We start from the raw sequence: 14,544 nt of genomic DNA on the forward strand, positions 1-14,544 counted from the left end.
GCTTAGAAGCTTTGCTGGAGACCATTTATCCTAGCTTTGATTGCCAGTTTGTGGGCGTCCAGTGTTGCTTGTCTACTAGTGAACATAATTCTACAGAAGCTAAAATCTATCTATATAATATACTAAAAGAGAGGAAATCAATGTGGTGATGACAAATGTCACTCATTGATTGGCCTCTCTTTTAATTTTAAAAGATAATTATTAGTCTAAATTTATTTTGCCTTATTGGGAAAGAATCAGAAAAGATATTATTGATTGCCATTATAAAACTAAAAGATTTGTTGAATATTCCATTCTTAAAGATTCATATATTATGCTAAATATTCTCTCCTAAACCTTAAAAACTGATTATATGTTATTTAATTAAAAAATATTCATGTCATTATATATTTTTGACTTAGCTATGTAAAATATATATACACATATTTATGCACGTAATTATTGCACGAATGTTTCGATTATCGACGCTATTATATACTACGTAATAAATTATGGAAACTAATTTGCAATGAATAAAATGATAATATGTTACTGATTACTTAAGCCGTGAAATTAAAAATTATATAATTCATATAAATTATAATATCAATTATATATCAAAGACTTTTTATATTGGCGAACAATTTTTTTTATTAATGACGTTTATCATATATAATAAGATAAAACAATAATCTCCAATATAATTAATATAAGTGATATGAGTGCAGTAATCGAAATATGTCATAGTCAAATATACACAGGAGATTTTTGGTGTAGTATTCGTATATGGTGAATTATATATGATCAATTTTAATCATCTACTATTAACCATCTAAACATGCATATTTAGAAAGGAATTTATATGCGTAAATTTGCAATCATGACATACATTGCCAATAGTATGTGTAATTAAGATCTTTTTTTTTTACATAAGTTAAGTGTGTAATTAATATCAAACTATATAAAGAGTAAAATATTTTCTACAATGATAATTCATATTGCCGTGAATAATCATGATCATCTTAAAGTATTCGCATGACTATTTTCTAAAATTTGCTTAGCTTCCCCATGTGACTATCTAAAGATATTTGAATTACCAAATACTACTTGGCTTTGTATGACTATCCACACCATTTAACAATATCACCAAATATTGACCTCTATTCGATCTATAAGGGAAGATGAGATGATTTGGTGTCCATATAAAAAGATTAAAATGCACTAATTAAGTTACTAATTAAACTATATTACCTCTATTACAAATAAGAAAATGACTTAAATCAAGAAAACAAATGAACATGTCGACAATATAAAGAAGAAAATAATCAATAAAACTTAGGCCCTGTTCGGCAAAATTAATTAGCGGTGGCGGATAGCGGTTAGCGGTTGAGTAGCGGGTAGTGGTTAGAGTAGCGAGTAGCGGTGAATAGTAGCGGGTAACGGTTAGCTGTCAAAGTAGCCGGTAAGTAATATGAGTGTTAGGTAAAAGTAGCGGTTGATATTATAAAACAAAAACAAAAGCTAGAATATTATTTAAAACTTTATTATAAATTTGTCAAACGCTACCCGCTACCTTAAACGCTACTAATTTTAACATTTGACAAAAGCTACCTCAACCGCTAACCGCTACCTAAATCGCTACTTTACCAAACACTTACAAATTTTACAAGTAGCGTCTTGACTAGGTCAAAACGCTACCCGCTACCTCAAACGCTACCGCCGAACACGCCCTTACAAAAACCCCCGTAAAAAAATTAGAGTAATATCAAATATTGAAATTAAAATTTCTTTCATTGATTTTGTCATTTTGTATACCATACATTAAAGCATAGCAGATGCCATAAATTCTTAGCTCAAAAAGCAATGCACAGTCAAAAATCAACACAAATTCAAAAAAATAAGGGCATACTTTTTTTTTTAATTCCTTTCAAATTCTACTAATTTTTTTATGTATTTATTTTAATTCAAACTTATTTAATTTCATCTCAATTTGCACTTATTAATATGTTGACAAAAGTTGATAGAACTAATACGTATTACATTTTTTTAATTCTAAAACATGGTAAAACTAATTCTTTAAGAGTTAAAATTACAATGTAAATAATTAAGGAAATAAAGTACTTAGTTTGTCCCTCATATTCTGCAATTTAGAACCAAAAATAAATTTCAATGGACATGCAATCCGTTCACAAAACCAAAAATGCAAGAACCTAACATGTATGGACTCAAGTAAACTTTGAATTGACTATTAATTGTAATTGACTATGAATAAATCTAATTAAGAAAATAATTGATTATAAATTTCATTCAATAAAATTTTCATTAAATCATATTATTATGAAGTAACTATTTATTTAAGGAATAGACTTAAATAAGCAAAGTAAATAAGTTGAATTGAAAATTTAGAAGAATAAGAATTTAAGGAAATAATCAATAAAATTAACTTATGATAAAATTTTCTAAAAAAAACATAGATTAAAATTAATGTTGACATTCCTCTCGAACAAAAAAAAAAAATTAGTCAAAATTGTGAGGCTGGCAAAAAATGGTGGTAGTATTATAATAAAATTATTGTATTATTAATATATTTGCAACAACATAAATATATTACATCTCTGTTCTCACTATCAAAATTTAAGGTCTCACTTATTGTCTCATTCACTTAAACTACTTTTGTGTTTAAATATAATAGATAAGCCAAAATCTACTTATCATATAAAACTCCTTGAAAACTTAATGTGACGATTAAATTAGGACGGATAGAATACTATCCTACACATTATGTAGTATAACGTTTTATTTATTTACTCAGTTACTCTAATTAATCAGATAACTGAATTGTCGAATACTCTAGAAAAAAGATTTAAAATTCAAAACACTCTTACCGGAAAAAAATAGGTGAGTCTATAGGGGAGGGTTTGAGGCGGATGTGGATACACGGGTGGGTGGTGGAGCAGAGAGATTTTTTTTTTACCCCTCGAGATGGGGATGGGGAGGGGTGACTATCGTTCCTATCACTGGCGGTGGCGGGGATGGGGATGAAAATTTTTAGGCGGGTACGATGTAAAGGTCGTGCCCCGTCTCAAAGTCATCTCTAGAAAAATAAAGTAAATGGTGGGGTTATGTGTTAAGTGGTCGGATAATGAGGCAGATGGGACGAGTATTAATGTAGATATAACTATCGAAGGGAATGGTGGATTAAAGTAAATATAATATTGATATAGATGATGAATGATTATGAATATAATTTTGTCCATATACCCTTTTTTGTTTTACAGTATTTTTTTAATAAATAAGACAACAGATAGGTCAATAACAAATTATCCATCATTAATTTTAATTAGCAGAATATCTGTGACCTCTATTTTGATGATTATTATCTACCACTATAGTTTATATTCATATAAATTTATATTTATGTTACAAAACGTGCATCGCACGTGTACTATACTAGTTACTCCCTAAATTACAGATATCTTCGATCAGGTTTCTCAGGTCGATCTGTTGGTGCTTCTCGGCTTATCTTAATATACCTGATGAGTGCCCTGCAGTCCGTGTTGATAATTACCTCCTTAAATTTCTTGTCAATCAGCCATTTCAGCAAGTGTAGTACTCCTCTTGCTTCTGCATCTGCTGGCGAGGTGCATCTTATGGGCATACTCATTGTATGTATGGTGGTATTGGTGATGTTGTTGTATATCCTCCAACCAATGCCCGCATAGTTTTTTTCCTTGCATTTCTTGTCCTGCTTCCAAGAAATTAAATTGCTGCCAAGAAAAACTGCATAAGCACTAAGTGATCTGCTACTAAACTGACAAGAACTCCAATCAGCATCACTGTATGCAGATAGATGTAGACTAGAATCAGCTGAGTACCAAAGTCCATTATCCATAGTTCCTTTGAGATATTTGAGAACATGAAGAGCAGCTCTCAAATGTGGAACCCTTGGTGCAGTAACAAACTGATTGAGGTGCTGCACACTGTAAGAAACATCTGGCCTTGTGATTCCCAAGTACAAAAGCCTGCCAACTAATCTTCTATAAACATTGGGATCATCTAGTAACTCTCCCTCATTAACAGAAAGTTTCAAACCACAAGGTAAAGGAGCAGAAGCAGCATTACAGTCTTCCATATCAGAATCTTTGAGAATATCATTGATATATTTTCTCTGGGACAGAAAGATACCTTTGGAATTTCTGTGAACCTCTATGCCAAGAAAGTAAGACAAAAACCCAAGGTCTTTAATTGTAAAAGCCTGATCAAGTAAACACTTAACATGCTCTATTTGAGAAACAGAAGTACCAGTAATTAGAATGTCATCCACATAGACAAGAATCACTAGAAACTCTCCATCTAGTGTTCTAGTGAATAAAGAGTAGTCCTGTTTGGACTGTTCAAACTGCAAAGTCTTCAAAAATTTGCTCAATTCTTTGTTCCACTGTCTGGAAGCCTGTTTCAGACCATAAATGGATCTTTTCAGTTTGCAAACTTCACCTGATTGAGCTTTGGTGTAACCAGGAGGAGGCTTCATGTAAACTTCTTCATCAATGAACCCATGCAAGAATGCATTGTTCACATCTAATTGAAATAAATCCCAACCTTTGACAACAGCAAGTGCAATAACTATCCTCACAGTGGCTAATTTAGCTACAGGTGAAAAAGTTTGGGTGAAATCTCTCCCTTCAACCTGCTGATAGCCAATAGCAACCAACCTTGCTTTGTATCTGTCAATGGTGTAATCAAGATTAAGTTTGGTTCTGTAAACCCATTTTGAACCTATAGCCTTCTTCCCTTGAGGTAATTGAGTAAGTTCCCATGTGTCATTGCTCTCAAGAGCACCTAATTCTTTGTTCATTGCTTGTACCCAATTATCATTATCCTTTGCTTGACTGTAGAATTTGGGATCATTGACAGAAGGCAACACAGAAAATGCCAAAGATTCCCAAATATCAAAACTGTCAAGTGCCATAGCTAAAAGCCAAGAATCATCACTCCCAATGTCAGGAGAATAAGAGCTCACAGAAAAAGATAGAGATTCACTGCTAGAAGATGCAACAGTATCCCTATGAGGAATATATCCACCAACAAAATCCTTTAAAACAGTAGAAGGCTTAATTTGTCTAGGTGGATGTTTAACAACAATCTCAGGAATAAGAGTTGTGGGTGAAACATGAGAAGAAGAAATAGATAAAGAATCATTGTGATCAGATTGAATAGAGAGATTGGGAGATATAAGGAGAGAAGAACTTGAAGAATCAAGAGAAGAAGAAATATGAGAGGAAATATGAGGAGAAGATAAGAAAGTTTCTGAAGTCAAATTATGATTTGTGTTTGAATCTGAGTCAGAAGAAGAAGAAGAATCAAGTGAGAAAGTGTGATTTGGAGAATAAGCTGGTGTAACAGATTTGTCTATATGAGTTTGAGCATTAGTGCCAAATTGCACTATAGAAACAGGACAAGAAGCTGAAGTAGAAGTAGATTGTTCAGCCTTGTAAGGAAACACACTCTCAAAAAAAATAACATCTCTAGAAACAAACACAATATGATTATCCAAATCATATAACTTGAAAGCTTTAAAACCAGCAGGATAACCAAGGAATATACACCTCCTTGTTCTGGAATCAAATTTGTCTTTCTTAACATCTTTATTATGAGCAAAGCAAAGGGAACCAAAAACTCTGAGTTTATCATAAACTGCAGGAGTTTTGAACATAACCTCAAAGGGTGTTTTCCAATTTAACACCTTTGATGGTATCTTATTTAGCAAGTATGTGGCTGTGAGCACACACTCTCCCCAAAACTTCTTTGAAAGACCAGCATGGAATCTTAATGACCTAGCAATCTCAAGAAGACTCCTGTGTTTTCTCTCTACTCTTCCATTTTGTTGAGGAACATATGGTACACTCCTCTCATGTATAATACCTTTGCTAGCAAACATTGCTAAACAAGACTGATTGACAATCCTCAGTACCATTGTCTGATCTGATCCTTTTAATTCTCTTTTTAAATTGAGTTTCAACCATAGATATAAACTCAGAAATGATCTTTGCTACTTGCAATTTGTTATTTAACAAATAGGTCCATGTAACTCTGCTATGATCATCTAGCACAGTTAAAAAATAGGATGCCCCATCTAGATTTTTAACTCTGTAGGGTCCCCACAAATCTAAGTGTACCAATTCAAAACAATCAGATGCTCTGCTGTCACTTTCAGAAAAAGAAAATCTGTGTTGCTTTGAATGGCAACAGACAGCACAATTGTATTCTGTAATATTTCTGCAACATTCAGCATTAATGTGTTTCAATTTTGACAAGGATGCATGACCTAGCCTAGCATGCAATAGATCAAGACTGTCTTTGTGTTCCATTCTAGATTCAGAAATACTAGTAGCAGTCTTATTAGGCAAACTAGTCATATTTACATCAATAACAGTTCCTTCAACTGCATTAGCAACTACATTGCAATCTGAATTTTGACAAACAGAATCAGATTTATTCTTAACCTTTGACTGGAAGTAATAAAGTCCTTGTATCCTTTTTCCAGCACCAAGCACCATGGCATTAGAGGGGTCCTGGAAACAATATCCATTTCCATTAAATGTAACATTCAGACCAGTTTGTTCAATCAATCTTCCTATTGACAATAAATTGTGTCTGAAACCCTTTACCAATAAAACATTTTTCAGCAACAACTTGTCAGTCAAGTATGCATCACCCATGATATCAACACTCAATTGAGTTCCATCTGGCAATCCAACCTTAATAGGCACACTAATGACTTTTTTGTTTATCAAGATTCTTTCATCATATGTCATATGATCACATGCACCAGAATCAACAATCCAAAGACACTCATTGTGCAAGTTATTCACAGTGCAATTGAAAGAGTGAGAGATTATACCTGCATAATTGGCATAGGAACAATTTGCTCCAGCAGCATCAACATTCTGCATATGCTTGCCCTTCATTGCTTTCATCACTTCCTGGCAGATTGCATTTAACATCTCACTACTAACACCTCCAGTGTCCCCAATTGTATCATCCAAAGGAGTATCTCCAGTTGCATTAGTCTGAACATTTGCAGCAAATCTGTCTCCATGTGACTGAGAATTTTTGGAAGCTTTAATGGAATTATACCAGTCTGGATAACCAATCAATTTGAAACACTGATCTGCTGTGTGTCCCTTTCCTTTGCAGTGAGTACAGACTCTGTGCATCTTTTCTTTTTTCAAGTCTTTCCAATCCTTCTTTCCAGAAGTAACACCAAACTTCTGAAACTGTCCACCCTTGTTAGTTTGTGCAGCCATAGCACTACTACTCAGAGCAGCAGTTTCAGTTGTCAAACTGTGCATTTCTTTCTGCTTTTCTATTTGCTGAGTGATGGCAAAAACTCGATTAATAGTTGGAAGAGGATCCATAGACAGTACATTAGTCACAGTACCTTCATAACCTCCATTTAAACCAAGCAAGAACTTCATCATTTTATCTTCTTCCTCAAATTCAGCAACCTTTTTTAAGAACATACAGCTGCAGGAATTAAGAGCTCCACAAGTACAAGTAGGAAAAGCTCTTAGGTTCTGCATTTCATCCCAAAGTTTCTTCAATTTGCCATAATATGTAACTATGGTAAGGTTTTCTTGATAGAGATTATCTATCTCTTTCTTTAACTGATAAATCAAGGGACCATTAGATTGTCCAAACCTCTCAGTCAATTCCTTCCATAACTCCACAGCATTATCTATGTATCCAAAATCATCAGCAAGTTCACTATTCATTGAACTCAATATCCAGCTTACTACCATAAAATCAGCTCGTTTCCATTTAGGATAATCTTTATGATTAACAGCTGGTTTCAATATGTCACCATTGATGAAACCTTCTTTGTTTTTAGCTACTAATGCTCTTCGAACATTTCTACTCCAACGAATAAAATTCAGTCCATTGAACACTACAGCAACTAAAGAGGAAGTAGGATTATCCGAGCTAGCAACAAAATATGGATCAAAATTACCTCCATTGTTTGACTGAGAAGCTGAGTTTTCAGAATCTTCAGTATTCATTTCGATCAGGAATCAACAAAAACACCACTGATTTGTTGAAGATTCAAAGCTTGCGCAAGAAATTTCACGAGATTAATCCCCAGAAATTTCGCAACAATCTTTCAGAACACCTCGCAATTTGCAGAAAATACTTGCGATCAACCAAAATCGAAGAAATCAAAAATCGAAACCTAAATCTCAGAGGAGATTTGGCTCTGATACCATGAAGAAAAGAAGAAATCCAGTATGTTTAGAGAGAAAATGAGTGAAAACAAATGTTATAATCTGATTTCTTGAAGGAAAAGAAAAGCTCAATGTGCTTTTATATACAATGTAAAACTAACTCTAACCAACCTCTAACAAACTTGTAACTAACTAGCAATAAAATAATATTAATAATATAAATATATAAGCTCTCCTATATGTATTGGTCTCCCCATTCTTGTTGTTGCCAATTGAAACACTCTCGTCCTCTTCAGTCGTAGTTGTTGTAGTTGTCTTTCCACTGTGATCCACTCTATTGTGGGCTGCCTTTTGTGAGGTGTTAGTCCAATGGTGAAGTGTTTCCAATATCGTAATTGGGTTGGGTTCAACACCCCTAAAGATATCTTCCCAAAATTGGTGATGTTGTCCCAAAATTATCTTCCTGCTTTCCTAAATGAGCGTTCTAAAATTATCTTCCTGTTTCTAATTTTGGCTACTAAGGTCCCCACTTTCTCATGTACTATATTAATTAAAATTGAATTGAAAACCCCACCCATGTACTATATTCCACTTTTCCCATGTACTATATTCTCTTTCACATGTACTTTATTCCACTTTTCCATACAACTCAATCATTATTTGTACTTTATTCCACTTTTTCATGTACTATATTCCCCTTTTCTTAAAATCCGTATTTTTGGTCAAACAGGAAGATAATTATGGGACGGAGGGAGTACGTAGTAGTAGTATTACGTGTAATTAATATCATACTCAGATACAGTAATGTAACTGATCCAATTCAACTTGTCTTGTGGTCAAATAGTATCAGATAACCTTGAATTTTTCCTCAAAGTGGGAGCAATCACAATCTCTGCTGTGATTGTTTGGATCGAAGAATTGATGATATAAAACTAAAACATATATTAAAAATAACATGTGTCATGTTCGAATAATTCTTTGTTCCTCAAATATTTAATAAAGAAATTGTCAAATTACAATTTTATAATTTTCGTGCGTGCTCGAAACTTAACATTATAATGCATATCAACTTTTCAATTATTATGATCCTAATTCAATATACGAAAATGATAAAGGTCGCAACATGCGACCTTTAAGCCCTGTCACAATGATGACATGTCATGCTTATGTGTCGTGATTTAAATTGGAAACTAAAATATTTAAATTATATAACCTATTATATATATTTCAAAAAAAAGTAGGAAAATCTTAATATTATAATTTGTTTCTTTCTTTATATCGATTTCCTTATTTGCATATTTTTATAGTAAAAATATTGCATTGATAGCAAAAATATTGTGATGACGCAAACCTACGTGGCACCTATATGTACCGATTAGATTCCAACACGTAAGATTGCGACAAGTAAATGTTGTCGCAACTTGCGACCTTTATCATCACCCTTCAATATATAACAAGAAAATTAGCAATGCAGATGAGAAGAAAAAATCAACACTAATTTGATTACTTCATATATGCTATTTTTGCATGGTTTAGGCCCTTTGGGCATTGCAAAATCAACAACATTAATTAGTTTGGATCGGAGGTTTAAATCACTTTGTGCAAACCCCTTCAAAACAAATACATTCAAGTTGGTAATTATAAATCTACCATATATGTCATAAAGAAGTACTATAGATGTAAGTATAGAGAATCTCATTCCAAGTATCCGGTACACCGGGAAGGCACCAATGTATACAATCGGCGTATCCACTTGGATTCGATAATTGCTCGTTTGTTAGAGGCTCCCATTGCTTTCTATGAACTGATGGATGGGCTTCTTTTCTATATTCTGATAGTTGTGTTATGTTTAGTATTTGGATATTTAACCCCTTTTTATTCAAATTCTCAATTGTCGTTTCAACTAATTTCATCATATTCGGGTCTGATCCACTTCCCCAATAATCATTCTTCTTTATTGTTTGTGTTTCGTTGTAACAGTTTTGTCCTGTCACACCTCCCCAATCTTCACCCCTGCATTCATAATATACGCGTCAATTTTATGACGTCATTTGTTACAGCCTACCAAATGAAGCGATAAGTAGTTCGGATGAAGCAAGTAAGGAATACTCATATTTGTAACACAAATGACCAATTGTACGCACCTTTCATGGGTTGGAGACATGCTCATCCAAAATATATGAGTTTTGGAATGGTTAACGTGAATTTCCAACCAATCGGACCATGTCCTAAGTGCCATTTCATAACCCTTTAGCATTTCTACCTTCTTATATATTCCGTCTGAACTTTCAAATGTTCCCCACCTGAACAATTTGAACATACAAAAGTCAAAAGGCAATTTAAATTACAAAATGGGAGAGTGGGGATTCGAATATGTGACGATACACAAGTTTTCAGTACGTCTTAACCATTTAGACCAAGAAAATATTGGTATATTCCCTTACAAAAATCATTGGTGTACTTATGATGAAAATGATAGTTTAACCTAATGTTTCGAACATAAATAGTCAAATAGAATTATTATAACATATAAAACTTATTTTAGTTTTAAATTGAATCTTAGTAACCCTTATTTTTTTAATTATCTAAACTTGTTTCCTTAAAATAGGGTCATTGTACGACCGGTTGTATCTTGCGTTATAAAACTAAGACTGTTTCTTCACTCGTGTGCTAATTGTACTTTTAGATCACACGCATTAGTTACACCTTAAAAGGATAACAGATTAAATGGTAAAAATACTCGAAAATGAGGTGAAGGAGACAAAGGGACAAGGGAAAATACTTACAAGACTTTCATGAAGGGCCTTTTCCACCACAAATAGGAGTCGAAAACAAGGAAGTCAGCGTCGGTCCAATATCTGGCATGCTTTTCAATTGCTTGAGTTCTTACTATTCTTTCGGGTACCCGGTGATTTACTGGGTCATCTGAATTGGACTCTATCAACATTGGAGCCCAATAGAACTCTACTGTTGCATTGTATTCCTTCATTTTCCCACAAAATTTCACCATTTCAGTATATGTTTCTATTGGACTGTTTGTACACAAATATAATTAGGACATTTGACTTTTGACTTTTTACATGTTTAAGACACGACTTAAAATGTTAATATCTCAAATTCAACCAAGTCTAACAATTAAGATACTACATCTGTATTTATTTAAGGGATACACTTGCCTTTTTCCGGCCGTATTTATTTAAGAGATACACTTGTCATTTTTAGTAACTTATCAACTCCACCATCTAATTAAATAATACATCTAATTTACCATATGACCCACCATCCTATTAAACAAATAATTTCATAAACCCATCTCACCTCCCACCCCACCAAAATGACATGGTCCCCACTTGTTTACTTATTAAAATATCTACCCAACACCACTTGCTTTATTATTTTATTTCATTCAATTTTCTTTTTAATACCCGTGTCCGGCCAATTAAGTGTATCTCTTAAATAAATACGGAGGGAGTATTACATAACTATATCATTTATGACATATTAGTGAGAATTCATGGCCAAACTTTTTAAAAAGTGCAATGAGCTACAAAGAACTTGTAAGTACACCTAATTGTAAATGTAGTCGAGTGAACTTACAATGGCTTTGAAGACTGATAAGGAGCCATTAGTGTTGATAGATTTGAGGGAAGGAGGAAGTGAGGAATCCAATAAACAGATCATTGAAATCCACTGTCCTCTATTCAATGAATCTCCAACATACACAAGTCGCTTATTCCTTAGCTTCTCCAGTAATGCTGTGGCATTGAACCTTTATTTAACATAAAAAGGGAAATCCCACAAAAAGCTTAAAACACTAGCTCATCTTAATTAAAACAAATAGAGCTCAACAATGTATAATAATCTCCATTAATATTGTCATCGTGGATTAAAATATGGATTATTTTACTAGTATTTAGTAGATCGATCACTAGTTAGTTTTGGCTTACAAGTTGGTAATATTGTTGATTCTAAGTCAAGATTGAGTATATGGTCTACTTAGCCATCCACTTGTATTCAGGGACGGAATCAAGATTTTTAAGTTAGGATGTCCACAAAGTTGGGTGATGATAAAGGTCACAAGTTGCGACAATATTTAGTTGTCGCAATCTTACGTGTCGGAGTTTAATTGGTACATATAGGCGCCACATATTTTATGCGTCATCATAATATTTAATTTTTACTATGATAATATGTAAATAAGGTATTCGATATAAAGAAAGAAAGAAATTAGGATATTAAGATTTTCCAACCTATCTTTGAAGCATGTATAATAGGTTATATAGTTAAATATTTTAGTTTTCAATTTAAATCATGACACCTAAGCATGTCATGTCATTGTTGTGACACGGCTTAAATTTCGCATGCCACGAAAAACATAAAATGAATCACAATACTATAACTCTTATGAAGAAGCATGAAAATCATAGTAGTTTGGAATTGAAATAGGAAGAGAATGAATGAATGAAAACCTTGGGAGATTACAATGGTAAGGTTGCCATCTTAAGTATTGATAACTCAAGTCTTTACGTCCAAACTTCTGACAAGCCAATTGATCAGACATGAAAGTACAGTCTTTCTCCTTATACAAAGGGTATGTTTGATTATCAAACACCCATTTCCCTGAAAAATAATCGCAACCGGACATCCTTTCTACTTCCTCCATTGTATCCCTAACAACATTATGATTTTCTGTCAACAACGACGATGGTGATGATCTCGATCTCGATCTCGATCCATCTTCTTTGGTTGTGAAGTAAAGGACAGAGATTACAAAAGCAAAGAGAATAATGGTGAAGACTTGGAAGCTTGTTCTAACTCCCCATGTTGAAGCCATATTCTAATAAGCTAGGTTGTATATTTTTGTTTTGTTTTCTCAACTTGATCGATCTTAAGGCCGGTTTTTAATTGGTTGGGTGTTGGTGAATAAGATTATTGTTTGTTTGTTTATTTATTTTAATGGAGTTAGTTTTAATTTGTTGAATGGATTAGGAACACTTTATAAACAAGAATATGATAGGTCGAGGTTAAGTTAACTTGAAGTAGCACCTTACTGATTGCAACACCGGTACCTACGCACTACTTTTGCTCCTTTTTGCTTTTGTTTTTCGATTACCATTTATAACCTGTTTGCCGGTTGTAGTTGAGGGGAATTAGAATAAATAATTTAAGCAAGTAAAAGTAACATCGTAATGTCCATGATAATTCAACGACGACCTCAATATTGTTATGGATGGTAATAAAGATATGAAGAAAATAGGATACATGAGGTGAGTTAGTACCATTTAAAGAAACTAATGTACGTACAACAAAGAACATTATAAATGAAACATTATAAGAAAATGTTTTGCATTATATCCTAGTATTCCGTCCTAATAATTATAAATGAAACACTATAAGAAAATGTATTGCATATATTAAACAGTGGCTCTAAGCCTGAAAAATCACTAACTATATTTAGTAATTAACATATATTATGTAGGATACACCTAACAATATATGATCGTGCAGTGTGCTTATACTTTGTGAGTATGAATAAAAAAAGTTTTATTAATTATACTTTGTTCCTTCCTTGCAAGGAAGAATCAGTTGTGCGGTCAACATTTTTATTACAGTTTAAAACTTTAAATGGTACCAATTCACACATTGGAATGACATAATGAATGATTAAGAATGCCGATCTTTGGGATGAACCCTCATGCACCGTGATCAAGAACTTAACCCATGATTAGCTAATTAATGGAAATGTTTTCATAAGAAAATTATAGATTCTTCACAATCATAACCATCACCAATGAAACAACTCCAAAATAATAAGATTGATAATCACATCGATCGATCACTAATTTTCAGTCATACTATGATTAGTGATACTTACAGATCTTAATTTTGATGTTACGTTCTTGTAGAATTGCTTTTCAAGCATGTCTTGTTATTTAGTGGTATACAGATAAGAAGGTTAGTTTGGTGGTGTTTTCAGATTCGGTAGGTCAATCCCTTTTGTAACCCTGCTCTATTAGGTTCGACGACCGTGCGGTTGTCAACTTGAACAAATCTCCTATTCTTCTACTTGTTCGTTCGAATCGCTATAACAACGTGGTTGTTGGTTTGTTGGACCGGGTGCATGTAAGATCTATTATTATTTTTCCCCCCCTTAAAAACTTTATTAAAAAAATACCGTGTATCATATGTTTGAATAAAAAAAAAATTATATTGATTAGTCTTTTTCTATTACTAATACTCCATATATTTTATTTTAAATTTACTTTTAATCTCTACTATAATATTCTAGATCCGTGATTAAGCACAAGCCATGGCAAATGACTAACTCAACTAAAAGTTTAAC

At 33.1% G+C, this 14,544-nt stretch overlaps 1 protein-coding gene across 1 annotated transcript; it reads right to left on the reverse strand.

Annotated features, from left to right (window-relative positions):
• Positions 1-9,676: 9,676 nt before the first annotated feature.
• On the reverse strand, positions 9,677-13,170 carry LOC110804776 (protein trichome birefringence-like 34). The gene is made up of 5 exons (XM_022010384.2): positions 12,671-13,170; positions 11,799-11,970; positions 10,988-11,184; positions 10,346-10,504; positions 9,677-10,214 (listed from the first exon to the last, which is right to left on the reverse strand). Exons 1-5 carry the CDS (start codon positions 13,033-13,035, stop codon positions 9,860-9,862), a joined length of 1,248 nt encoding a protein of 415 aa, XP_021866076.2. The 5' UTR covers positions 13,036-13,170; the 3' UTR covers positions 9,677-9,859.
• Positions 13,171-14,544: the final 1,374 nt, after the last annotated feature.

Source organism: Spinacia oleracea, chromosome 6 (genome assembly GCF_020520425.1).
Source record: "Spinacia oleracea cultivar Varoflay chromosome 6, BTI_SOV_V1, whole genome shotgun sequence".
Taxonomy (NCBI): domain Eukaryota; kingdom Viridiplantae; phylum Streptophyta; class Magnoliopsida; order Caryophyllales; family Amaranthaceae; genus Spinacia; species Spinacia oleracea.